At 48.3% G+C, this 27,639-nt stretch overlaps 1 protein-coding gene across 1 annotated transcript in view; it reads left to right on the top strand.

Annotated features, from left to right (window-relative positions):
• IGSF21 (immunoglobin superfamily member 21) overlaps positions 1 to 27,639 on the top strand; it is a 666,639-nt gene that overhangs the window by 100,358 nt on the left and 538,642 nt on the right. Inside the window, exon 2 of the mRNA XM_088463203.1 lies at positions 27,105 to 27,217. Coding sequence (XP_088319329.1) covers positions 27,105 to 27,217 — 113 coding nt within the window. The remainder of the gene's footprint in view (positions 1 to 27,104; positions 27,218 to 27,639) is intronic.

Here is a 27,639-nt window from a genome sequence, read left to right as displayed (position 1 = left end):
CTGCCAGTAGCATAGGGATCAGCTGCCATAGTACTGTAGATACAATAGGTGTAGTGTCCAGCTGCCAGTAGCATAGGGATCAGCTGCCATAGTACTGTAGATACAATAGGTGCAGTGTCCAGCTGCCAGTAGCATAGGGATCAGCTGCCATAGTACTGTAGATAGGTGCAGTGTCCAGCTGCCAGTAGCATAGGGATCAGCTGCCATAGTACTGTCGATACAATAGGAGTAGTGTCCAGCTGCCAATAGCATAGGGATCAGCTGCCATAGTACTGTAGATACAATAGGTGTAGTGTCCAGCTGCCAATAGCATAGGGATCAGCTGCCATAGTACTGTAGATACAATAGGTGTAGTGTCCAGCTGCCAATAGCATAGGGATCAGCTGCCATAGTACTGTAGATAGGTGCAGTGTCCAGCTGCCAGTAGCATAGGGATCAGCTGCCATAGTACTGTAGATAGGTGCAGTGTCCAGCTGCCAGTAGCATAGGGATCAGCTGCCATAGTACGGTAGATACAATAGGTGTAGTGTCCAGCTGCCAATAGCATAGGGATCAGCTGCCATACTGTAGATACAATAGGTGTAGTGTCCAGCTGCCAATAGCATAGGGATCAGCTGCCATACTGTAGATAGGTGCTTGTCCAGCTGTTGTAGTGCTGTAGATAGGTGCAGTGTCCAGCTGCCAGTAGCCTAGGAATCAGCTGCCATAGTACTGTCGATACAATAGGTGTAGTGTCCAGCTGCCAGTAGCATAGGGATCAGCTGTCATAGTACTATATATAGATGTAGTGTCCAGCTGCCAATAGCATAGGGATCAGCTGCCATTGTACAGTAGATACAATAGGTGTAGTGTCCAGCTGCCAATAGCATAGGGATCAGCTGCCATAGTACTGTAGATACAATAGGTGTAGTGTCCAGCTGCCAATAGCATAGGGATCAGCTGCCATAGTACTGTATCCAGCTGCCAGTAGCATAGGGATCAGCTGCCATAGTACTGTTGATACAATAGGTGCAGTGTCCAGCTGCCAGTAGCATAGGGATCAGCTGTACTATATATAGTTGCAGTGTCCAGCTGCCAATAGCATAGGGATCAGCTGCCATTGTACAGTAGATACAATAGGTGTAGTGTCCAGCTGCCAATAGCATAGGGATCAGCTGCCATAGTACTGTATCCAGTTGCCAATAGCATAGGGATCAGCTGCCATACTGTAGATAGGTGCTTGTCCAGCTGTTGTAGTGCTGTAGATAGGTGCAGTGTCCAGCTGCCAATAGCATAGGGATCTGCTGCCATAGTACTGTAGATAGGTGCAGTGTCCAGCTGCCAGTAGCATAGGGATCAGCTGCCATAGTACTGTAGATAGGTGCAGTGTCCAGCTGCCAGTAGCATAGGGATCAGCTGCCATAGTACTGTAGATACAATAGGTGTAGTGTCCAGCTGCCAATAGCATAGGGATCAGCTGCCATACTGTAGATACAATAGGTGTAGTGTCCAGCTGCCAATAGCATAGGGATCAGCTGCCATACTGTAGATAGGTGCTTGTCCAGCTGTTGTAGTGCTGTAGATAGGTGCAGTGTCCAGCTGCCAGTAGCATAGGGATCAGCTGCCATAGTACTGTCGATACAATAGGTGTGTGTCCAGCTGCCAGTAGCATAGGGATCAGCTGTCATAGTACTATATATATAGATGCAGTGTCCAGCTGCCAATAGCATAGGGATCAGCTGCCATTGTACAGTAGATACAATAGGTGTAGTGTCCAGCTGCCAATAGCATAGGGATCAGCTGCCATAGTACTGTAGATACAATAGGTTTAGTGTCCAGCTGCCAATAGCATAGGGATCAGCTGCCATAGTACTGTATCCAGCTGCCAGTAGCATAGGGATCAGCTGCCATAGTACTGTTGATACAATAGGTGTAGTGTCCAGCTGCCAGTAGCATAGGGATCAGCTGTCATAGTACTATATATAGATGCAGTGTCCAGCTGCCAATAGCATAGGGATCAGCTGCCATTGTACAGTAGATACAATAGGTGTAGTGTCCAGCTGCCAATAGCATAGGGATCAGCTGCCATAGTACTGTATCCAGCTGCCAATAGCATAGGGATCAGCTGCCATACTGTAGATAGGTGCTTGTCCAGCTGTTGTAGTGCTGTAGATAGGTGCAGTGTCCAGCTGCCAGTAGCATAGGGATCAGCTGCCATAGTACTGTAGATACAATAGGTGTAGTGTCCAGCTGCCAATAACATAGGGATCAGCTGCCATAGTACTGTAGATTCAATAGGTGTAGTGTCCAGCTGCCAATAGCATAGGGATCAGCTGCCATAGTACTGTAGATACAATAGGTGCAGTGTCCAGCTGCCAATAGCATAGGGATCAGCTGCCATAGTACTGTAAGCGCTGGCTGCTTCCTCTAATGCTGGCCATACACTAGTACAACCAGCATAAGATGTGATTCCTCATACGTTTTCCCTTGAAGTCCCCGGCAGCTCCCTGACAGTCCCAGACGTATGATTTGCCCCTATATGTCTGGTCGTGATACGATCGATCGTGTGCCTCACCAAAAACATGCGATCATAATAGATTTAAATGATGCCGGTCGCACGCACGGCACGATCTGCATACGATTGCGACGGATAATAGGGGCTACACGTCTGATCATAAGACACGATAGAAGAGCGGTGGAATCGTGCATCGGATCGTGTTCCTACACAATTACCACAAAATGCGTCATACGAGGCGTCTAAAATGGCGCTAGTGTATGGCCAGCATTAGGATACAGGACAGATTTAGTTAAGCCAAAGCGCAACATTTATTTATGTTCTATCCTTTTATCTCACTGAAAACAAAACCACAAACAATAGGCTACAGCGGGTCGTCAAAGGTTTCTATTACATGGGTTTTGCTAGACAGTTATAAAACTGCAAATCTCATTCACAATATTAACAAAGAACCTTGGCCCTCATTCAGAGCCGGACGCTCTGAGCAGAGCGCACGCTCTGAATGAGGGCCGTCCTCCATAAAAATGGAGCGTCCTCCTGGACGCTCGTATAGCTGCAGGATGACCATCGCCAGTGCGACCAGAAGCCTGTGGTCGGGGTTTTCGACCACAAGCCCTGGAGTGATTTTGGCTCTATCAGAGCCAAAATCACTCCCACTGACATCACTAGTGATGTCAGTGGGGCCGGCTTCTGACGGTAGGCGTTCGCTTGGGAACGCCTCCGTCTGGCAGGCACGCCCCGGCACGCTCACCAAAGGGGGCATGCTGTCAATCAACATCGACAGCACGCCCCCTTTGATCAGACACAACGAGCGAAGGAAAGTCCTTCGCTCGTCGCGTCTGGCGCATGCGCACGACTGAGCTCCCTCCGTCGTGCGCATGCGCAGTGCACACCATCGACCCACTTGCGAGCGGACATCCGCTTGCGAGTGGGTCTGAATGAGGCACCTTGTGTTCTATGTGCTTGGTGTCCATTATAACTCTTATGTAATAGATGACCGCTGCAGCGTGTACTGTTAGCACCTGCAGGAAGGTATGTCTGTAGCGTGCCGTCCTGAAGCCTGGGCATTTCATGCGTACCTTCTGTAAGAAGACCTTAATATGCGCTGCCACTCTCAGATCTCTGCCCGTAGGACGCCATTTATGCAATGGTTTGTGGTTAAACCCTTATTACCTCTTAGGAATATCTCTCTGTAGTGTCCAATCTTCGGCATTTATCTCTAGGAAGGCAGCGCTGAGTCTAATCAAAGTCTCGCTGCTATTTATAGGCACCTCTATAGATAACTAGCGAGTTCCCCTCATTTACTGTGAGGGGATATTTCACGTCTTCAGAGGCCTTCTCTTACACGAATGTTTATGTGCATGAAGGAGCAAAGTCTTTCATTCCCAATTAAATATTAATGAGTTTGGATTTGCATCCATTTGTCCTTCGAGCGGCCAGATTATTAATTAGCAGAGTAATAATTCCATGTGTGTGAAAAGGACCACAGTCGTCTTCTCTCTCTCTTTTTTTTTTTTGAAGTGTCAAATCTAGGAGAGCGCTGCCAAATTAAATTATACTTTGCAACACTTAACGCGGCTCGAATGTTTATTCTGCTCTTAGTCCTGTGAATGTGGCGGAGGAGAACGGGGCCTGTCCCTAGGGAAATGGCCCCGGCTTATCCGTTCTCACAAACCATGGCGCGGTTCCCGTCATTAGACCGAGGACTGCGTGAAGTGGTTGCCTTTAGGACGTAGCTGCTCATTTAACTTAAGATAATTCTCACAAGAAGCTGCGATTATCGCTGTAGCAGTGGAAGTCATGTGAACGAATTGTTTCAGGATGTGTCGTAGTAATGTATCGGATGATTTAGGACTGCAGGAGCGCGGTGCTCTATAAGATGATGATGGCCAGTTGGAAGCAAAAAGGGTGCACAGACAAATTGTGATAGTTTTCAATTTGCGCATGCGTACGCTTCGTATTGCGCGTGTGTGGACTGGTACGAGCGATGGGGAAACTCTCGCTCGCCGAGCATAGACAGCCCAGCTGAATGAGTGACCGGTCAGGCCGTTTGTGGGTGGTAACTAAGCCGGCCCCTGGAAACGGGGGAGTGTTGTTACGAACGCAGGCGTGCCTGAGAAATTCAACGTTGTTTCAGAGGCGTGCATACTTAACAGACACGTCACTTGCATGATATCTACACTGAAGTGCTCGCAGTGCTTGCGGCAGGGTATAGTCAACCTCAAGCGCTGCGATCGCTTCCGATCGCCGGGAGACAGACGCCTGGCATCCCTATCGATCGGATGCCGGGCGCTGCGAGCGGACAGCCGTGTGGGGGGGGGGGAGTGTTAGGTTTAGGGCACCCGGGGGGGACTTGGGGTTAGGCACCCCCCCGGGAGGGTTAGGGTTAGGCACCCCCCCGGGGGACTTAGGTTTAGGCTGCGGGGAAGGGGGGCTTAGGGTTAGGCACAGGGGGGAAGGTTAGGGTTAGGCACCCCTAAGGAGGGTTAGGTTAGATTAGTTCATACTCATACCTTACCACGATCAGGATTTCCAGCGCTGTCGGGCTTCCGCTGCCGGGCTCTGCTATTTTGTCGGGCTGCCGCTGCCGGGATTCGAACTCCCGGCCATGCGGCAGCCGGGATATCATACCGATTCTCCCTGGACACATGACAAGTGGCATTGTTGCCCTGATAAATACATTTGTTGTTTCCGTAGAACTACAAGTGCATGAGCCTCCCTACCAAGTGTTCTTGTCCAGACCGCCACATTAATGGCCATTTGGAACTTGCGTGCAGTGGTATTCATTTCGCTTGCGCAGGGGTGTCCATTCACTCTTGTCTGTATAGTGTATTTCCACGCATACGCCTAGCCGTAGACCTAGCAGGGAGCCTCCACATTCTCATCTCCCATGCCTAGTGTATGACAAATCATCATCATCAGGGTGTACTTAGACCAACCCTGTAACAGATGCAAAAGAGAACCCGACCGATATATATGCGCATAATTGCTGGTCTGCATGAGTCATATTTGCGTTAACACCTCCAGTCGTAAGGCATAATGCATGCAAAATGCGTAGGGTCTGCATAGTGTGTTCTCTTTCTCAGTGTGCGCAGAGAGATATCACGCAAGGTGAGCAATGCAAACTGGCGCCCCACTCACTCCAGCCCCAAAGTCTTCAGGCCTCATTGTCCTTCTTTGACGCCAAACCTGTTCTTGGCTGACTTTGTCGACCATTTTGGTTTACTGGTCAGATACAAAGAGCCAGGATGACACCCCATTTCTCTGCAACTTCAACACTATCAAAATTCTATGTGTTCTGCCTATCGAACCGCAGAATGCTGATATATTTAATTTGACATTTATTTAATGCACACATCTGTCAATTTGTAGGACACAAAATTATACTTGCACCCATTTTCACGTACCCCTAATTTAACTGCAGCAATTACTTTGGCTAAAAAACTTGCATTTTTATCATTTTTCCAAATTTATACAAATATGCATATAACAGGCATGTAACACAATTTAAGAACCCCAAAAGCTAAATTGATTTCCTATGGGGTACATACAGATTTCCCCAAATCTTGCTGTACTTTCGCTGGTTTCTCCACTAACAGTTTTCAGGCGAATGCATTTTCGTGTCTTTTGTAATCGAATAGTGAGAAAAATGCAAAAAAATTTGCACCAAAACACTCGTATTGTGCGAAAACTTCTCCGACGTTAAGTTTTAAATTTTTAGCGGCTAATTGTGTAATGGCCCTTTGTCGGGTTCTTAAAATGCACACTTAGGGATATATTTACTAAAGTGCAGGTTTTTAGTAGTGGAGCTGTTGCCCATAGCAACCAATCAGATTCTAGCTATTATCTTCTACAAGATGCTGGTTAACTGTTAAGTAGAATCTGATTGGTTGCTATGGCTAACATCTCCACTTTTAAAAACTCTCACTTTAGTAAATAAGCCGCTTAGAGTGGGCGTCTTGTGTCTGGTCCCATCTTTATGGGCATGCGGAACAGGGATAAATGGGAGTTGGTCTCTGCATTAATAATAAGCTGTAGAACGTGATTATGGTATTGGGGCATTTGCTGTAGAACGCGGCTTTCAGTGTCCTTACGATTGTTTGTAGGTGATCAATCCTGTAAAGCCCCCTGTAAAGCCCCCCTTATACCACCTGTCATTTTCCTGCTAACCAGGACTTCATGAGTATGAGGCTGCCACCAATTCTTACTCCCTTCATTGTATCAGAGGTGCTGGTATAGGGGTGCGCCACAGTCCTGTCTGTATCAGAGATGTAATAATAAATACAGATAATAAGAGAATTGTGGTGCACAGCTTGCACAGCACTTCTACGATTGCCCCCCAGGCTTGTGTATAATGGGATGGAAGCCTTCAACTTTCCTGGCAAAAAGAGTTTTTCCACTGACCCTTGTCTGTGATGTACTATAGGCCACACATTCCTGCAATAATATTTTCCGGGCTCCAGTAGATATATGTTCATGTAATGCCAGTTGGGATTGGAGCCGCGCATCACCCGATCCGGAGCACCAGGTTAGAGGTAAGAGATGAGAGGGATCTGAGAGTAAGCCCCCTCCCTGCCTTTATCTCAGAACATCCAGGCTTCCATCCTGAGTGGGCTCCTGCAGAGAGCGGACAGCAGAGATCAGTCATGTGTTAAAATTCAGCAGCTGTTGATGTCTTTATACTAGTTCCGCTCTATACCGGAGTGTATTTGGTAACCGTGCTTCATTCTGGATTCCTCAAATGATGTCTTCATCTTCCTGTACAAAGCCGTGTTTCCATTGGGGCTTTCTCTCTGTAGAACATACACAGTGATTCGGCCTGGACCCTATCATGTACCCCAGCTTTGCAGAGGAATACTATATAATCCATTACTTTGCACCCCTGGAGCTGGACGTGTATTTGACGTTCCTCCCAGCTGGTGGTGCAATGCCACTCTTATACCAGCCTAATTTACTGCCCACTTGTCCGGTATAGGTACATTTATAGTCTTCATTCTAGCCCCCTGCACCTGTCACAGCCCGTGCAGTTCCTCTTCCCTGCCTGGGTGCTTCCGCTCTCTGCTCTGGTGCTTCATGCACACTCTGGTCTGTATCTCAGCAGTTTGTTGCATCAGCTGAGTGTGCTAGAAGCACCAGAGCAGAGCGCGTCACCCCAGGCAGGACAGAGGAACTGCACGGGGTGTGACAGACGCAGGGGGCTAGAATGAAGACTACAATCATAAGCAGGTCATTCTACATGTCGACAGTCAAAGTGTTGACATAGCATTTTAGGGCTAAATTTAGGTTTAATGTTGGGCTAATATAGTAGAAAACGGCTATATCAACATTTTGACTGTCTATATCAGGGGTGGGGAACCTTTTTACTACCGAGGGCCATTTTGATAGATATAACATTATTTGCGGGTCTGTGCAGGCCACGCCCCCTCCGTGTGACATCACATGTGGGTGGGACCACAATTGTTGGTCATTTCAGCAATGCCCGGAGCATCCTGAGGATGCTCCGGGGAGCTGTAAGGGCAGCGGTGTGACAGTCTGCAGCATCCTAAGGACGATCCAGGCGGCACTGCGGCATAGATTCTGGCGGCAGTGTGACATTCTAGGCACAGTGCTAGCCAGATGGGGCTAGCAGAGTAAAGCTCCGAGGGCCAGACCAAATTATTCCGAGGGGCGTTATACAGCCCCCGGGCCTGAGGTTCCCCATCCCTGGTCTATATAATGAACATGTCTACATTCAGACCACCGACATATCATACTACACCCAATGTATTGTAAGAACAGTCGCAATATTTACACCACATTTGCCGAAATATTGCAACCCTAATATATTGGGGCCATTTGTCCAAAAGTGCCGATGAGGAGGAAGAGATTTTGTCGTTCCCAAACATTTGCGTATTGTGGCATCTGTCTCCATGATCAGTTTCCATTGTGAATCACCAGTGTAACCATTCTATAAATATAATAATCAGCCATAGCCATGTAGAATCCAGTTTATTTAAATCAAACAATATTGTTTTCCTTCTCCCCCTTTGCACAATTTCCGCTGCTCTGGGATAATTTTTTTTGTCTTGCAACACCTAAATTCAGTGGCGCCTCCGGTCTGTTACTGCGGCACAGAAATGTCCCAACGCTGACGGGAAGTGCTTATTAAGAGGGATACGCCGGCTACAGCGGTGATAAGATCAGCAATCAATCTGGGAAATGTTACATCGTCATAAATGCCCTCAGCACTTCACCCCTTAGGACATGAATGTGAGCGCTCTGGTTTCATGTTGTTTAATCTGGGCTGAAATAAACACAGCGCAACATTTTTAATTGGCTCATTCGGACACTGGTGGAAATGACAGATCGCGGGTACAAGGTCATTCTGCAATGTGTCCGCTGCTAATTGTGGAATATCCCTTTCCTATTGTGTAAGACAGAGCAGGAGGCTGCAACCAAACCAGTGATTGTATCACTCCTATCTTTAGTAGCTCTCTTTGCGGCTGGTATAAGACTTAGCTACTGCTTAAGGGGCATTTGGCTAATGCCGCGTATCCACTAGCGGATACCAGCACGACAGTACGATTATGACATCGTAATCGTGCCCTCGTTCCCCTTCCCCCTGCAGTGCTGGGGGCGAGTACTATTTACCTAGGCCCGTGCCTGTTCGAAGGGCCTGGTGTGGGCCCGGGTCCTGCATCCCTTTCCCATCCCTCGCCTGCCCCTCCCCTCGCCGCCGCTACTTAGGACAGGGAGAGAGAGAGCTGACTGCTGCTCACAATTGATTGACAGGAAGAGACCGCTATGTGGGTGGTTACAGGGAGCTCTGGCCAAAACGCAGGCATGTCTGGGTCGTTTCCTGGGCGTGTACTAGCCAGCGTCTGCGGTCGCGCACGCACAGAACGAACCTCCAGTGGTCTCAATTACCACAGTGATCATAGACTTACGCCAGCTGTCGATGTTTTGAAGATCTATGTACAGTGCTGTTAACGCAGTTGCGGGCAGCAACGAGGGGCTCAATGCAAAATCTGCTGCCTGTTGCATTAGCACATTTTAGCCACTGCGATCCGAGAGAGTATGCAGCTGCGTAGGCATTACCGTCCGTCTCTGTATTAGGCCCAAAGACGCAGAACAGTAGATTATCGGAATTCTGAGTAACCCGATGGTCGCGCAGAATGGCAACTGAAACTTAGACTACTGCTTACGGGATCAGTCAGAGTCACGCACAGAAAATGATTGCGACATATCTACCTATCCGTTACTGCCACACACAGTCCCTGCCTGTCACTTCATTTGTGATTATATTCTCACTTGCGAGCAACGTTGGTAATGACACTGAACGCATGCGCAGTGAGGACCGGGCTGCATGTGACAGGGGCAGTGACATGATGGGAGGAGGGGAATGGAGGCAGCAGGAAGCCACAGACTGAGAGTTATATAGTGGGAGGAGCAGGATCCCCAGCAGCACAGAGTATATCAGGAGATGAGTGATGTGTTAGTGAGGACAGGGCTGCATGTGACAGGGGCAGTGACATGATGTGAGGAGGGGAATGGGGGCAGCAGGAAGCTACAGACTGAGAGTTATATAGTGGGAGGAGCAGGATCCCCAGCAGCACAGAGTATATCAGGAGATGAGTGATATCTTAGTGAGGACATGACTGCATGTGACAGGGGCAGTGACATGATGTGAGGAGGGGAATGGAGGAGGCAGGAAGCCACAGACTGAGAGTTATATAGTGTGAGGAGCAGGGTCCCCAGCAGCACAGAGTATATCAGGAGATGAGTGATGTGTTAGTGAGGACAGGGCTGCATGTGACAGGGGCAGTGACAGGATGTGAGGAGGGGAATGGAGGCAGCAGGAAGACAGACTGAGAGTTATATGTAATAGGTTGCAAGTTCTTTAAAGCGACACAATTTGTGCCATCTCGACTGTTGATTAAAAGTGGCAATAACTTGAAAGGAAATACCAACACTCTACCCCTGCTTCATGGAATTTGCAACCTACAACATATACCCCTGAGATTTATATAGTGGATATGTATTTTAGACTTGTCATTCCCCAGGTTGTGGAAATTACAAAAAAATTGCAACTGACCAAGCTGGCCCTGGGTGGTGGTGTATGTATAGTGTATATGTGTGTGTGTGTGTGTATATAGCGTTCCTGCTAGGCTGTTTTAGCGGGACGCGGCACCCTGCTCTCCAAAAAGCACTCTGCCCTCCAGAAGGAGGGCAAAAAGCGCCCTACCCCCACAGCCTGCGGGTGCCATCTTCACCCGCGGGTCGCAGTGCCCCGCGGGTGGGGAAATGTGCGGTGACCCGGGCACCGCCGGAGAATAGCATGTGCCCGGCATTTATTCTCCCTGTCAGCAGCGCTTGGGGGCTGCCTGGCGTGTCCGTAAGCGCCGGGCACCCCCCAAGAGTGATGAAAAGGGGACGCGTCATAGATACGTCCCCTTTTCAATGGCCACACCCCCTTTTCGGGAGCGTGCACGGAAGTGCCCTCTCTAGCTCCAGTGCCCTGCCTGCCGCCGGAGCTAGAGTGAACACTGTGTGTGTGTGTGTGTGTGTCTATATATATATATATATATATACACACACACACATTGGGTAAAATAATACCCCTTTTACACCAGAGCTAAAACCCGGGTTATTGCAGGGTATACCCCATGCAGCTCCTTGATGTAAAAGGGGACAGGGTTGGATTCCCGGGTCGAGTGACCCGTCATTCCAGCCCATGTAACTAGCAGGGTTTAACACGGTAATAATCTGTGAAACCCTGCAGTGTAAACGGCGCGATCCGGGTCACAGTGACCTGGATCATGCCGCATGCCTGCCGATTGGCCGGCTTCAGTTGCGCTTGGAGATGACGTCATCTCCAAGCGTCCACTTCAACGCCGGAAAGCGTTTCTCTGCAGATCTGGCTACGGTGTGAACGGCGCCAACTCAGGAATATCCTGGGTTGACGCAGGGGAAATTCCGGGTCTGATCCGGATTCGAACCCTGTTCCAACCTCCGGGTCAGACCCGGAATTTCGGTATAAAAGCGGTATAAGTATTGAACACATCAACATTTTTCTCAGTAAATATATGTGTAATGGGGCTAATGTCAGTAACAAGCCATGCAATCCACACATGCACAGAAATCACACCATAGATGTCCATACATTAAGTTATGTGTAATAATGTGAAATGACACAAGGAAAAGTATTCAACTTACTTACTGAAATGTATTTAATACTTCGCACAATAGCCTTTGTTGGTAATGACAGCTCCAAGACGCCCCCTGTATGGAGATACTAGTCGTATGCATTGTTCAGGTGGGATTTTGGCCCATTCTTCCACACAGTCTTCATATCCTGAAGGTACCGTGGCCTCTTCTATGAACTCTGGGCCTGATTCAGACCCAGTCGCAAGCGCTATGCGCTCGCAACCGGGTCGATGGTGGCCCAGAGCGCATGCGCATGACGGAGCCGGCTCCGTAGCCCGCATGCGCGAGTCCCAGATAGCGACGGGCAACCCGTCGCTCCGGGTCTCGCACCAAAGGGGGCATGCTGTCGATGTTGAGTGACAGCACGCCCCCTTTGGTGGGCGGGCTAGGGGGGATGACTACCCAGACGGAGGCTTCCCCTGAGAACGCCTACCGTTTGGGGGCGGCCCCACTGACATCACGAGTGATGTCAGTGGGAGCGCTTTCGGCTCTATTTGAGCCAAAATCTCTCTGGGGCTTGCGGCCACGAGACCCTACCACAAGGGTCTCGTCTCAAGCCCGATAGTCGCGATGGTCTTGACCATCGCAACCATCATCCTGGCCGCTCGCATTAGCTGCGGGTGGCAACCCACAGCAATGCCAGCGACCGGGAGGCCGCTCCATAAAAAAAAAAGTCGCCCTGATTCAGAGCGAGCGCTTTGTCAGAGCGTCCGGCTCTGAATGAGGGCCACTGATCTTTAGTCCTTTACATAGTTATTCAATTGGATTCAAGTCAGGTGATTGGCTGGGCCATTGTAGCAGCTTTATAGCCCCATTACAAATATATTTACTGAGAATAATGTTGATGTGGTCAATACTTATTTTTACCCCGCTGTAGACAGGAGCTGGGTCCTCCGGTGTAGAGGTTATATGAAGTTCCTGTCACACTGGTGCTGGAAATTTGTGGTGCAATAAAACCACCTTCACACTGTGGGGCCTCTAATCAGCTAGTGATATTCTACTTATCACTTGTTACTAATCTTAAATGGTGCCACAAGCCCACAACCAATCAGATCTTCACTGTCAGGTGTTTGAAAAATGGCAAGAGCTGATTGGCTGGAGCAGCATTTAATATTAGTAACGAGTGATGACCACTAGCTGGTAAACGAGGACCTACAGTAACTTATCTCCGTAAGATAAATTCTACACCTTGGCATTCTAAGGTCGCGTAACCCACGAGGGGTCATAGTGACACTTTATTGGCGCCGGACCTGCTACCGTACCTCACAATTTTGATCCCAGTACAAAATTTTTTGTTAGCACGCATAGTAAAAACAAAAAGATGGGGTCATTCCACATGGGGGCGTGTGCCATGGGCCTGATTCAGAGCTGCTCGTAAGCGGCCGCTCGTTCGTTCCGACCGATGTTCGCACAACTGCGCTTGCGTACGGATTTTAATACGCATGCGCGAACCAGTCAGTGCCGCCGAAAATCGTGTGCTCGCTAAATAGCGAGTGCCTGCTAATTTGAGTGACAGAATGAGGCGTATGTGGGTGGTAACAGGGGAAGGTGCTTGAAAACGGGGAGTGGAGATCAGAACGCAGGCGTGCCTAACGGTCAAAACAGGCGTTTAATGGGTGTGCATAATTACTAAAGCAGCGTCATCGACCACGTCACTTGGTTGTTTTATAGTTAGAACTGCGCGCATGATTGTGGTAGGAAATACCAACCACAAGAATAGCGAGCAGTTCATACGCCGTCCGATGTACTCGATTAATCTAATAAATAGCGGATATGACGTATGATGCGAGAGGCCAGGGGGCGTTTTTTTCAAAATTACGTTTGCATGTTTTGTGCGCTCGTTCAGACATAGAGGCGTGAACAGACCGCAAAGAGCGAACGGTTCATTTAAATAGCCACCCCTTTTTCTGGACGAGCGAGCGCAAATAGCGTCCGGCTCTGAATCAGGCCCCATGTCCCCTAGGGGTGTAACGAGCCACCTCCCACACCCCTCCCCTGAGAACACCTTTGAATTTTCACACACCACGTGGTATAGGGATGTACCTCCCAACTTTCTGGCTGTCGTGCCATCCCACCTAAATTAAGGCACCTTATCTTGCCATTTCAAAAATTAAATATCCTGTTTCCTGCCACCAATGTCCGCCACTAAACCGGGGTATCTCCCATCTGCGTGGTCGGGTCCCTTGTAGACATTTACTGGATTGGAGGAAGAATTTCCTACGTCTTCTTGTCCTGGGTTATTAAATGAAAAGGACTTTAGGTTTAGGCGAGGTTTTATTTAGCGATCGGTGTTCCTGGCGTGAGCCGGTGGCTTTCCCTATGTCAGCCTCACATCTACATCGCATTCGCTCTGTTACATTACAGGCTGCTAATTATATATCAGTTTATCCTTTGTCTATAAATAGCGTGTTTGGCTCCCATAGGAACCTTGTTCAGAGGATGTATATTATACAGTTATATGTAAAGATAAACCTCTTCTGCACAATGGTACCCGTGGGCTGTGCTAATTATTGCCTTTCGTTCACCTTATTTTCTAGATACGATTCCAAGTGTGTCTGTTACACTGAAACAAACCAGCAGCCAGCTAATTAGGGGATACAGCCAAAGAAAGACATTTATATTGCTGTTTGTCTTCCTATTAATGTTATTTGCTTGTTTAAAAAAAGAGAAAGAGAGAGAGAAGCGAGTTTAGTGTAAGTCTCAGAGCCGCCTGGTATTATATAAAGGAGATTTGATTTGGTGCATAAATACACCCCGGACTTGTAAGCTTGTGACCTATATAAGTCACATTTCCTGCGCAGGTCTTGAGCCTGATGATGTTCAGGTCTGTTCTTCCCAGAATAAATATATAAATCCCCCCCGACCCAGGCCGCGTTCTATACATTGTGTCATTTACATGAAGGAATCATTGCATTGTATGTTCTATAAAAGCCACCGCGCTCTGCATGTGATAGAAACGTCTCCTGGGAGCTGACCCGTATCATGTCCCTGAGAGGCTCCGCTTCTGTGCTCCGCTTCTGTGCTCTGCTTCTGTGCTCTGCTTCTGGACAGCGGGTGATTAATGCTTCGTCTATTCACAGACTCCGGCATTGAGCCGTTGGGGCCAAGAGCTTGCGCTCTCATTTGCATGAGCGGGTGGGAGGTGAGCGTCACAAGAGAGGTTGGAAATTCGCCGGGAAGCGGTTACGACGCGGCAGAACATTCCTCGTTAGCCGCTGTGTGAAGTGACAGGCCGTAAACACCGAGCCTCACAAATCTCTCCTTGAAGGAACTGGCAAATGAGATCTATTTCCCCCTCCAGGGACCCGGCAGCTCTCGCGCCCATCACCTAAAATATATATGTGTATATGTATATCCGCTACATTCGATAAATTTCAGGCGTTTGTAGGGAGAGAGGGAGAGGGTGGTGTCAGCTGCTGAAAAATGACACCTCTCAGGCCGTCTCTCTCCCGGCTGGGGGGGAGCGCTGCCTCTCTCCGCATACTAATCTGCGTGGCGGGAAATCCTCGTGTTTGATTGCAGCGACCTCCCAGCCCTCACTTTCCAAGGTCAATAGAGGTGCTGGGAAAATGGCAAATAATTCCATTAGTGCACTATGGACCTCATTCACAGTCGGTCGTTGCGGCCGCTCGGTCGTACGCAACCGATGTTCGCTAAACTGCCCATGGGTAAAATTCGCAATGCGCGTGCACAAACTAGCTATTTCGATCAGAAATTGCTCTCTCCATGAACACAGCCAGGTCGTTAGTTTGAGTGACAGGATGAGGCGTTTGTGGGTGGTAACAGGGGAAGATGCTTGTGAACGGGGGAGTGGAGATCCAAACGCAGGCGTGCCTGACTATGCAAACGGCGTTTTATGGGAGTGCATAATTAACTAAGTAGTGTCATGGCACATGTGACAATGGAGGTTTTTACACTGACTTGATCGTAGTGCTTAAGAGAGGATATGGTCAACCATTAACTCTACGACCAGCTCCGATGGTTCCCGATGGTCTCGATTAATCCTTATATGCCCGGAGATGACGTGTATTGCGAACGAGAAGGGGGCGTGTTTTTAGTCTTACGGCTGCATCCTCCCCTTGCTCGTCCAGCTAACGATCCCATCTTAACGAAGCAACTTGCGAGTGCTTCATTTGCATATCTGGCCCCTTTTACCTTATGACCGAGCGGCCGTAACGACCGACTCTGAATTAGGTCCTAAGTGTCTGCGATGGCAGGAGAGTGGGACCGAAGCACTGCTACCGTGACACGGCGCAATTGTCCCCTGCCAGCAGCTTAATTCAGCGCAGGTCACCGGTCCTGCGTGACAGCTCTCTCGTCCTCTAATTCTTGGTACCAATGGAGCGGAAAACCCGATACGACTGGCTAGAAAGAGGGTATGCAGTGACTGGCCGCATGCCACTAAGAGGATCCTGATGCGGGCCCTTCAGGCTTATCACAATGCCCTGCTGTATTGCCACAGTTGCCGCAAGCACTTGCCGTCTCGACGGTTGCCATAAGCACGTACCGTATCGACTGTGCCCGCCATCCATACCGACGCAGTCTTTATGTACTATGCGGGGGGATCACCTGACTTCAGTAACTACGTCCACAGAGAGTGTTCGTAGCCCCCTCCACTAGATTTGGTCCACGGGTCGACGTGGCTTCCCGGGGTGTGGCTGCTACTGCGTACATAACAGCTACTTGGAGCCACTAGTGGAGAGTTATAGAGGCCTGAAGCCCAGTCAGCAACCACCCCACACAAGCAGCGAGCCGACCGCTAGTTCTAGGTCCTACTGCTAGACAGCCCACTACAGCCCCAACATGAAAACAGAAAGTTACTAACATAGCCCTACCCTTCAGAGCTTACAGTCTAACAGGTGTGAGGAGCAACCGATACATAACGTATGGCTGGTGTTGGGGAAGGTTTATGTGGCTACTGTAAGGCAGCAGCATTAACCTCTACAATAATAAAGCCTCCTATTGGCGAGGCCGGTGCAGACTCCAAAGATCCTTGTTCTGCTGCACTTTTGCGGCAGGTACAGGGGTCAGCACATGCGCAGTAACGGAACTGAATGTAGCATACTGTACCTGATTGTCTATCAGGTGTATATTTACTAAAGTGCGGGTTTATAGAAGTGGAGATGTTGCCCATAGCAACCAATCAGATTCTACTTGTCATTTATCTAGCACCTTCTAGAACAGGGGTGGGGAACCTTTTTTTCTGCCGAGGGCCATTTTGATATATATTATTCATGGGCCCGGTGCAGGTCACGCCCCCTCCTTGTGATGTCACAAAGGGGCGGGGCCTCAATCACCGGTGATTACAACAATGCCTGGAGCATCCTGAGGATGCTCCAGGGAGCTGTAAGGCGGCACTGCGGCATAGATTCTGGCTGCAATGAGCCATTATAGGCACCCTGGTAGCCAGATGAGGCTAGCAGAAAAAAAGCTCAGAGGGCCAGACCAATTGATTCCAGGGGTCTTATACGGCCTCCGGGCAGGAGGTCCCCATCCCTGTTCTAGAAGATATTAGCTAGAATCTGATTGGTTGCTATGGGCAACATCTCCATTTCCGAAAACTCGCACTTTAGTAAATATACCCCTCAGCATCTGTTCTCGTCACATACCGCTGAGGCTGCGCATTGCATATCAGTATTACTGCAGACAGGGGGATGTTATACAAGAATGGGAACTTCTTTGTGCTCCATGTTTTTATTTTGCAGTTCCGCCATTTGCTGCACCGCCTCTTATGCTAATTAGTGAAAGTGGGCGTGGTTTAGTTAACGCCACAGTAGAATGAACGTGCACCATATGGTTTGGTTACTTACAGATTTTTTTCCCCGACAGCATCACGTTACATGAAGTAGGGGGCGAGCGCCGGACACGCCAGAAAGTGGCCTCCGAGTGATGCACATAATCCTAAACACTATTCCATAGAACATGACGTAAATTTCTGGTCGTTGAATCAAAGACTTTTTTAAGAAGCTTTTCCGATTCCTCCCCTGTTTATAAAATGCCCCCTCCCATTCAGTGAGTGACATATGTAGTGTCTGTCAGGGCAGCCATATTCACTGAAGGGCATGTGCTTGTGGTCTTTGGCCCTGATTCAGAGCCGGACGCTCTGACCAGAGCGCTCGCTCTGAATCAGGGCCCTCCTCCATTAATATGGAGCGTCCTCCTGGACGCTCGTATAGCTGTGGGTCACCACCCACAGCATATACGAGCGTGCAAAAAGATGGTCGCGATGGTCTTGACCATCGCGACCATCGGAATTGCGAGGGAAACCCTGCGGTCGGGTTTCCCTGCCGCAAGGCCAGGAGTGATTTTGGCTCTATCAGAGCCAAAATCACTCCCACAGTGGGGCCGGCTTCAGACGGTAGGCGTTCCAATGGGAACGCCTCCGTCTGGCAGGCACGCCCCCGGCACGGCCACCAAAGGGGGCGTGCTGTCAATCAACATCGACAGCACGCCCCCTTTGGTGCGAGACCCGGAGCGATGGAAAGTCCTTCGCTCGCCAGGTTTCGCGCATGCGCACGACGGAGCTCCCTCCGTCGTGCGCATGCGCAGTGGGGACCATCGACCCACTTGCGAGCGTACTGCCGCTCGCGAGTGGGTCTGAATGACCCCCTTTATCCCACTTCTGGTGATGCCATATAAATATTAACACCCCCCCCCCCCCCCAACCTGGCGCTGCCACAGATTCAGCCTCATGTGATGAGACCCTGGGGGTCTCTCTCTCAGGTGATCTACGGGTCTATTCAAGTAGAACAGGAGTCTACAACCTTGGCCCTCCAGCTGCTGTGGAACTACACATCCCAGCATGCACTGCCACTTTTTTGATATAACAGCATTCTAAAACTATGGCAGTGCATGCTGGGATGTGTAGTTCCACAGCAGCTGGAGGGCCAAGGTTGAAGACCCCTGTAGAACATAAAGTGGCTAACGAAATATATCACTATATATTGCATCACATGGTGTCTTCCCCCCGGTATCCGGCCCCTCCGCCATCCTTGGAATCAGCGAGAAGACAGACATATCGGGAGCCTGCTATGTCTGCCTCCCACTGCGCATGCGTCGGCATCTGAGAGCAGCGGGTCACGTCAGACCTGCTGCAAAGGACGCTGGGTTACAGGGGGCAGAGCCGGGTGCCGGTAAGAGCGCGGGGAAGTATTCGCTTCGTAGCACAGAGTACGCCATCCTGAGATGGAGTAATCTGAGCACGGCTATGAATTGCACTGACCATACAAAAGTATGGTGACGCGATTCATCCATAGAGAGGGGGGGGGGGGGAACGCCGCTGGAGAAGTAATGAACTGCCGGCTATATTCTCACCGTGTTCTCCTCCTGCGAGACTGGCTCCTTCCTCAGACATGCTCAGGATTTTTCTTTTTACATTGGAAACAGCCATATGTGATCTGTATACACAGCACGAGGCCGGTGGGGAGCCACAGAGCGAGAAATACGAGGCTGAGACGAGAAATATGAGTTGGAGACAAGGCGAGATGCTATCGGCCGCGCCGGACGCAGCCTTCAGATGCTATCAAACACGCGTTCTTTATAACCCAAATAAGCTAGTCTCCTCCAGTGCTTTGCCAGGCGGGACCCAAGACAAGAGGCAGAGAGCAGATAAGAGTCGGGCTCGGGGAGACATGCCAGGCTATTAAGCATCCCGGGCAGAATTAATGACAGTAAAAGGGTCTGGACGTGGCCATTAATCGCACAATATGCCCCCAGCTCGGGTCAGGAAAACTATTAAGGAAGCATATAGTAATTCACCAGCACACAGCAAACTGCTCGGCAATGCCAGGCTCGTCATCTCGTGGGCTATACAACATAGACAGACTGCGATTTAACACCGCTATTAGAGAGGTTACAGTACACAGAGAGACAGATTTACCACCAGGTTCTTAGAGAGGTTACATGAACCATGAGACCTCTTTCAGTTTAACCCCAGCTTGTCTAGATACAAGGGCATCTCAGAGGGCATCCCGCTAACCATGTCATCTGCTGACTGTTCCGCTATAGGACTCAGCAGAGCTGTAACTTGTGACTACGGAGAAGGCTGGGACCTATGTTCACCTAAGGGATATACTGGGATACATACTGTACGTTGTTAAGGGCGGGATGTACTAAGGGCAGAAATGCGGTCAAACCCCCGAAAATGCAGCTTTCAGGGGTTTGATCACATTTCTCATATGTACTAAGCTCCGGAATGCGATGCATTCCAGAGTTTCGACCTGGCGGGTAACGCCATCTTTAGTGAGAGGGATCTAATAGGCTTCCTCCCAGTGTGCCCGGCATGCGCAGAAGGGCACCAGAGGGACATCTCTGGGTCATGAACCTGGAGGTCCCTATATGGCAGGGGTCTTCAACCTTTGGCCCTCCAGCTGCTGTGGAACTAGACATCTCAGCATGCCCTGCCACCGTTTTGATATAACAGCATGCTAAAACTGTGGCAGGGCATCCTGGAATCTGTAGTTTCACAGCAGCTGGAGGGCCAAAGGTTGAAGACCCCTGCTCTATCACAAAGAATAGAGCTTAACGAGAGAGTTGTCCTATTCAACTTTCTAGGTACATACAGTTGATATTATCGCAGGTATGTACCCGATAATGTACAGCGGAATGTACAGCATCACGGATGCAATTCTTAGTACATCACCAGTGTTGTCAGTGTTGTCAGTGTTGTCAGTGTTGTCAGTGTTGTCAGTGTTGTCAGTGATGTCAGTGATGTCAGTGGGGAGCTTCCTGCTCGATCAGAGCAGGAAGCTCCCTGGGGCTTGCGGTTGCCGAGACCCAACCTTAGGGTCTCGTCGCAAGCCCCGATGGTCGCGATGGTCTTGACCATCACGACCATCACCCTGGTCGGTCTCTAAAGCTGTGGGTGGTAAGCGACCAGGAGGCCGCACTTTAAAAATCAAGCGGCCGCCCTCATTCAGAGAGAGCGATCGCTTCTTGTGAGCGCCTCTGAATGAGGGCCATTGTGTGATGGAAGCATTCCTCTAGGAATCAATTATCTCCCCATACAAATCCCACTCTCGTTTCTGCTTCCCGTATAACTACATATAATAACTTGTAGCCCTGTAATCTCCATTGTGTATATTAGTCTTGCAGAATTAATACTTTTCTAATGAATAAAGACGACACCGTCATGACCCCTAGTGTCAGTGTGCCATTGTTCTGGGACCCCCAGTGTCAGTGTGCCATTGTTCTGGGACCCCAGGTGTCAGTGTGTCATTGTTCTGGGATCCCATGTGTCAGTGTGTCATTGTTCTGGGACCCCCGGTGTCAGTGTGCCATTGTTCTGGGACCCCCGGTGTCAGTGTGCCATTGTTCTGGGACCCCAGGTGTCAGTGTGCCATTGTTCTGGGACCCCCGGTGTCAGTGTGCCATTGTTCTGGCACCCCAAGTGTCAGTGTGCCATTGTTCTGGGACCCCAGGTGTCAGTGTGCCATTGTTCTGGGAGCCCAGGTGTCAGTGTGCCATTGTTCTGGGAGCCCAGGTGTCAGTGTGCCATTGTTCTGGGAGCCCAGGTGTCAGAGTGTCATTGTTCTGGGAGCCCAGGTGTCAGTGTGCCATTGTTCTGTGAGCCCAGGTGTCAGTGTGCCATAGCCATTGTTCTGGCAGTTAGGTTTTCTGAATGTGTTTATAATGAACTCTTCTTAATAGTAAATACTGAATTAACTTGATACTCCATAAAAATTCTACTTATTAGTTATGTATACCCTTTAGGTAAACAGTTGAGGAGAAAGAGAGAGATCTGGAAGGGAGAGATAAACCCCATTTATATACAAATATACAGTCAGGTCCATAAATATTGGGACATTGACAGAATTTTCATATTTTGGCCTCTATTCACCACCACAATGGTTTTGAAATGAAACAAACAAGATGTGCTTTACCTGCAGACTTTCAGATTTAATTTGAGGGTAATTACATCCAAATCGGGTGAACGGTGTAGGAATTACAACGGTTTCAATATGTGCCTCAAACTTTTTAAGGGGCCAAAAGTAATGGGACTATCAACTCAAAAGCTATTTCATGGACAGGTGTGGGCCATTCCCTCGTTATTTCATTATCAATTAAGCAGGTAAAAGGTCTGGAGTTGATTCTAGGTGTGACATTTGCATTTGCAATCAGTTGCTGTCGACTCTCAATATGAGATCCAAAGAGCTGTCACTATCAGTGAAGCAAGCCATCATTAGGCTGAAAAATCAAAACAAACCCATCAGAGAGATAGCAAAAACATTAGGTGTTGCCAAATCAACTGTTTGGAACATTCTTGAAAAGAAAGAACGCACCGGAGAGCTCAGCAACACCAAAAGACCCGGAAGACCACGGAAAACAACTTTGGTGGATGACAGAAGAATTATTTCCCTGGTGAAGAAAAACCCCTTCACAACAGTTGGCCAAATCAAGAACACTTTCCAGGGGGTAGGTGTATATGTGTCAAAGTCAACAATCAAGAGAAGACTTCACAAGAGTGAATATAGAGGGTTCACCACAATATGTAAACCATTGGTGAGCCACAAAAACAGGAAGACCAGATTAGAGTTTGCCAAACAACATCTAAAAAAGCCATTACAGTTCTGGAACAACATCCTATTGACAGATGAGACAAAGATCAACTTGTACCAGAGTGATGGGAAGAGAAGAGTATGGAGAAGGAAAGGAACTGCTCATGATTCAAAACATACCACCTCATCAGTGAAGTATGGTGGTGGTAGTGTCATGGCGTGGGCATGTATGGCTGCCAATGGAACTGGTTCCCTTGTATTTATTGATGATGTGACTGCAGACAAAAGCAGCAGAATGAATTCTGAAGTGTTTCGGGCAATATTATATGATCATATTCAGTCAAATGCTTCAGAACTCATTGGATGGCGCTTCACAGTGCAGATGGACAATGACCCGAAGCAAACTGCAAAAGCAACCAAAGAGTTTTTTAAGGCTAAAAAGTGGAATGTTATGCAATGGCCAAGTCAATCCCCTGACCTGAATCCGATTGAGCATGCGTTTCACTTGATGAAGACAAAACTGAAGGGAAAATGCCCCAAGAACAAGCAGGAACTGAAGACATTTGCAGTAGAGGCCTGGCAGAGCATCACCAGGGATGAAACCCAGCGTCTGGTGATGTCTATGCGTTCCAGACTTCAGGCTGTAATTGCCGGCAAAGGATTTGCAACAAAGTATTGAAAAGTGAAAGTTAGATTTAGGATTGTTTAGTTTGTCCCATTACTTTTGGCTCCTTAAAAAGTGGGAGGCACATATAGAAACCGTTGCAATTCCTACACCGTTCACCTGATTTGGATGTAATTACCCTCAAATTAAATCTGAAAGTCTGCAGTTAAATCACATCTTGTTTGTTTCATTTCAAAGCCATTGTGGTGGTGAATAGAGGCCAAAATATGAAAATTCTGTCAATTTCCCAATATTTATGGACCTGACTGTATATATATATATATATATATATATATGTTTTTTCCCCTATAAGTGAGGGCCACCGTCTGGCGTACTGAGCAGGGGTACGAAGTGCAGGAAGAGGGTGTTGGTAGAGGCCAGATTGTCCTTATGGTTACAAAGCTTTGTATGTTAGATACAGGATCTTCCCGGCATATAAATAAAAGATGAAAATAAAAATAATGGGATTACCTCTGTTGTACTGGCCCTACATAATGTGCAGGTCTGTAGTGTTACTGCCATCTTACACGCACCATCTAGATCAGTGCATAATCATCTGTTCTACACCATGGACCCTCGTCCATCTACATATATATATATATATATATATATATATATATATATAATACATGGTCTCATACAGGCTGCACTTTTTCATCTTCCTTTAGAACAGCCTCAGGGAATATCTATTTCTGGAGAGGGACTAGATAACTTTTGCACATCTCGTTAGAGGCAATTATGATCATGGATCACATACTGTTACGTTTTGTCCGATGGACACAGACGCCCAATACCGTATACTACTCTTAGTATAACAGCAGCCCCCTCTGCCCCTCCTCACACTTTGTATGCGTGTTTGCAGACTGATTTGCATATGACCTGCCAGCAGCAGCCTCTGTACTTTCTGCCAGTGAATTAATCTTGTTTGTGAAGAATGAAGGTTTTTTAATGTATTTAATGGATGGGAGCTCTCTTTAATTAACCCCTTCACTTTCAAAGGCAATCGCTGCTTTCAGGAGGTGTAAGCCCAGTCCCGATTCTCCCGACTCCCTCTTACGGAGAAGAGCGGGCGCGATGTGCTGAGTCAGGGAGGGCTGAGCGCTTGGCAGGAGCGATTAGAGCGGAGAGGCTCCTAGAGGGGTGTTTCGGTGGGCGCTTGGGGGCCACTTCATGCACCGCATAATTGCTTTTGCTACCGATATTGAAGCCAGGCGCTGAATTGTAAGCCAAAGGAGCAACGCACCGGCGTTTTACCCGCAGTGTCCCAGGACAGAAACATCTGCACTAAGTCCCTGATTTGTTATCATCTTATATTTCTCGCACAAGCTATAAAGCAACGAAGCTAGACCAGGCTCTCTCTTAATATTGTTGAACTACAAGTCCCAGCAGGAACTGCCATCCTGGAGTGTTCACAATCAACAGTATTTACTGTGAGTGTGCCCGGAGAGGGTGGCAGGGGCAATATGAGAGGGTAATGTCGCCATAATGGGTCTTGTGCCTGGCTGCTGATCTGTCTGTATTTTATTTGTACTCACAAATCGGCCCCTCCCACGTGTGACCCGGCGCTCATGTTCCAGAGTTGCTGGAATGAAATGTGCCGTGCTTAATGACTATAGAACGCACACCTTGGGGCAGGCGTAGAATTTCCACCAAGTCCGTGTCGCAGATGGTTGGTTAAGGACCCTCCAAGGAAATGGATTTGGAAACCAAATTCATTCACTTAATATAAGAGCTCCTTGTCATTCAGTTACATTATCCTATATTTGAAATCACATGTTCCTTCGTGGTCATACCCAGGCCTTGAACCCAGCACCTCTCACATTGACAGGCAGGAAAGCTCCTGTAAGTACAGGGGAATATGTGCACTTACAGTTACACACTCCTTTATTTCACAGAAATTCTTAAAACTGTCATACCCTGGACTCGAACTCAGCACCCTCTCACATTGAAGTCAGACTCCTTACACATGGAGCTATATAAGCCTGGGATTTCTAGCTATATGAAGCTAAACCCATTGCTACTAGGCAGATGTATGTACAGAAGGTCATCAGCTGCAATGCTGATTTCTTGTGCTGGGACACCTAGCCTAGCTCCGCCCCCACACAACCTACAGAGCCCCGTCCCCACTCAATGATTGGCTCACTGCCTGGCAAGTATTAAAGCAGAGATGACCATTGGTGAATTAAACCAGCAATGGTTCCCAGCCGATGGTTTCATACCATCGAGGTAAACCACCAATGGTACCATCGATGGTTAACCCACTGATGGCCATCCCTAGTACCTGTATAGGACTGGAACATGTGTGCTGGTAATGACGACCACTCTGAAAATGCATAGGGCCGTTGCTGTCACATAGATGCGTAATGCCTGCAGTTAGTTCCGTGCACACAGTGTTTGTGCAATCACGGACAACTTGCATTCAACTTGGATTCGGCCTCCATGTGTTTTTGTTACAGGATCTGGACCTGGCCCAGATTCAACAGTTTTATCCCCAGACTGCATTTGCTTTACTGCCACCTCTCCCACCCATCTCTGCAGAGGCCCATTCCCCACATCCCGCCTCATCACATCTGTAGGTATAAATCCTACCCGTAATTAGAAATTAATCATACACTATGTAGACAAAAGTGATTGGACACTGACAGCAAATAGATCAGTGAGATGTTAGTGACGTCAGTACTGTGTAGGTCACCACGTGCAGTGATTACTGCAGACACCCTTCTTGGCAAACTGATCACACGTCCCTGGACAGCAGCAGGCGGTATGTTCTGCCATTCTGCCCTATATATAGTGACCAACTGTGACACTGAGGAAGCTGGAGTCAGCCTAGAACAATCTCGTCACTCCAATTCATCCCAGAGGTTCTCAGTGGGGTTAAGATCTGGTCTCTGAGCTGGCCAGTCCATCCAGGTTACCAAATTTTCTGTGTACCAGTTCAGCGCGGCCCTAGAAACATGACAGGTGACATTGTCGTTCTGATAAAAACATTCGTTGTTTCTGTACAACTGCGAGCGCATGGGCCTCCCTACCAAGTGTCCTTGTCGGAACCACCACATTAGTGGCCATTTGAAACCTGTGTGCAATGGTATGCATTTCACTTGCGCGGGGGGTGTCCAATCACTTTTGTCTACATAGTGTATATTGTTATATATTGGCAGGCATGTGCGCCTCAACTTGGCCAACCCGCCACCCTTGGGCAGATGCACATATACTGTACGTGGCAATTAGGCACTTGGTTCTCTGGTTGGGGGCCTATAGGTATACAGTCCTGCAGAGCATCTCACTCTTAGGACCAAGCTATCCCTCGTATTTATGACTGCAGACTTTTGCCGGTACCGTCCAGCTTGATAATTACTTAGTCAAACACTAGAAACTCTATTGTCACTTATTTGTAAACAAGCTTTAGATCAGGTCTGTCTGCACCAAAGAGCTCACACTCTAAACGTACGTTGGAAATGTCTTGACGAAGGACGTCATTGACACGTGACTAATAGTTCAGAGGCATATTTTGATGCTGTCATCCTCCCGGCCACAGACATCACACGGCCCCATCCCCGTTACAGGAGGCCTTGCTGGTAGTGTTATGGTGCATACATACAGTCAGATCTGTCAGATGAACGATTTTCACCAACGATTTGAACGATTTTACAAACTATTTGAACGATTAAACGATTTCAGACAGTATTAAAATGAATGAAATCGTCCAAATCTGACTGCAAACACATCGGAGGTCAGATATCGTTATCTGACCTGCGGGAACGCGCATTGCTCATCGCTGCAGGCCCACATGTCAGATTTTCTTTCAGATATGAACGATTTTTTAAATCGTTATCGCGCAAATCTGAAAGAATATCTGACCGTGTATACGCGCCATTAGCCGCGTCCCTGGTCTTGGAGGCTGCACAGGTGATAAGTGGATTCCCTGTCGCTGCCTACAGCCATATTGACTGCGCAGATCTATTGGCTTCAGTCCGTTCCGTGCCTAGTTACTGCTTAAGGTTCCAGTTTATTGCTCTGACACAGAGACATCTGTAAGGGAAAATATGGATCTTGGCTCCTGTGCTGTCTGTCTGCTCACTTACCAGGAGTGCAAAGCTGAGTAGATGTTTCCTCGCAAAGTGTTTTCACAATCAATAGTATCTGATTGCACCCTGGCTATAAATTATCTGGGGGGTTTACGGTCGCGGTTTCTCCGGCTCAGCCTGTATATTCCCTGTGAGTCACCTCGAAATTAATGCAAACCTTTTATATTGTCTCTCTCCAGGATATCTAACGGTCACCATTGAGCCCCTTCCTCCGGTGGTGGTTGGAGACGCAGTGACTCTGAAATGCAACTTCAGGACAGACGGCCGCATGCGAGAAATCGTGTGGTACCGGGTAAGGAGCATGTCATACGTACCTAGAAGCGGCAGGTAGACTTATAGAATACCTGCTCAGTCTGTCTCCTGTCATATGTGTGCAAGCTGCAGGCACAGGCCGGAGGGGAAGTGCCAGATCTGTTACAGATGCAGACAAGCGTCTATTCCTAAATCCCATTGTCTTATCTTTCTTATACCCTGCTGTGTTTCTCACCAAGGCCCAGCTATCATCCATGCAACATTGTCTCCTTTTCATTGTACATCAATAGAATACTGATCAATACTTTTACTCTCTTTGCATCCACAGAGCAGTTCTGTGTCCTCCTTTTAGGGAAATAAAAAAAATTAAATCTGGATGATATAAAAGCCTTGCTGAAATAGATTTTGAAATATATTAATCGATTTAGTAAAAGGGTCAGTTTCAGAATGTAAAATAGAATA

The sequence above is a fragment of the Taudactylus pleione genome, unplaced genomic scaffold (genome assembly GCF_031769625.1).
Source record: "Taudactylus pleione unplaced genomic scaffold, aTauple2 ptg001334l, whole genome shotgun sequence".
Classification (NCBI taxonomy): Eukaryota; Metazoa; Chordata; class Amphibia; order Anura; family Myobatrachidae; genus Taudactylus; species Taudactylus pleione.
Note: the sequence above shows the minus strand (reverse complement) of the source record. Positions and strands in the feature narration are given on the sequence as shown.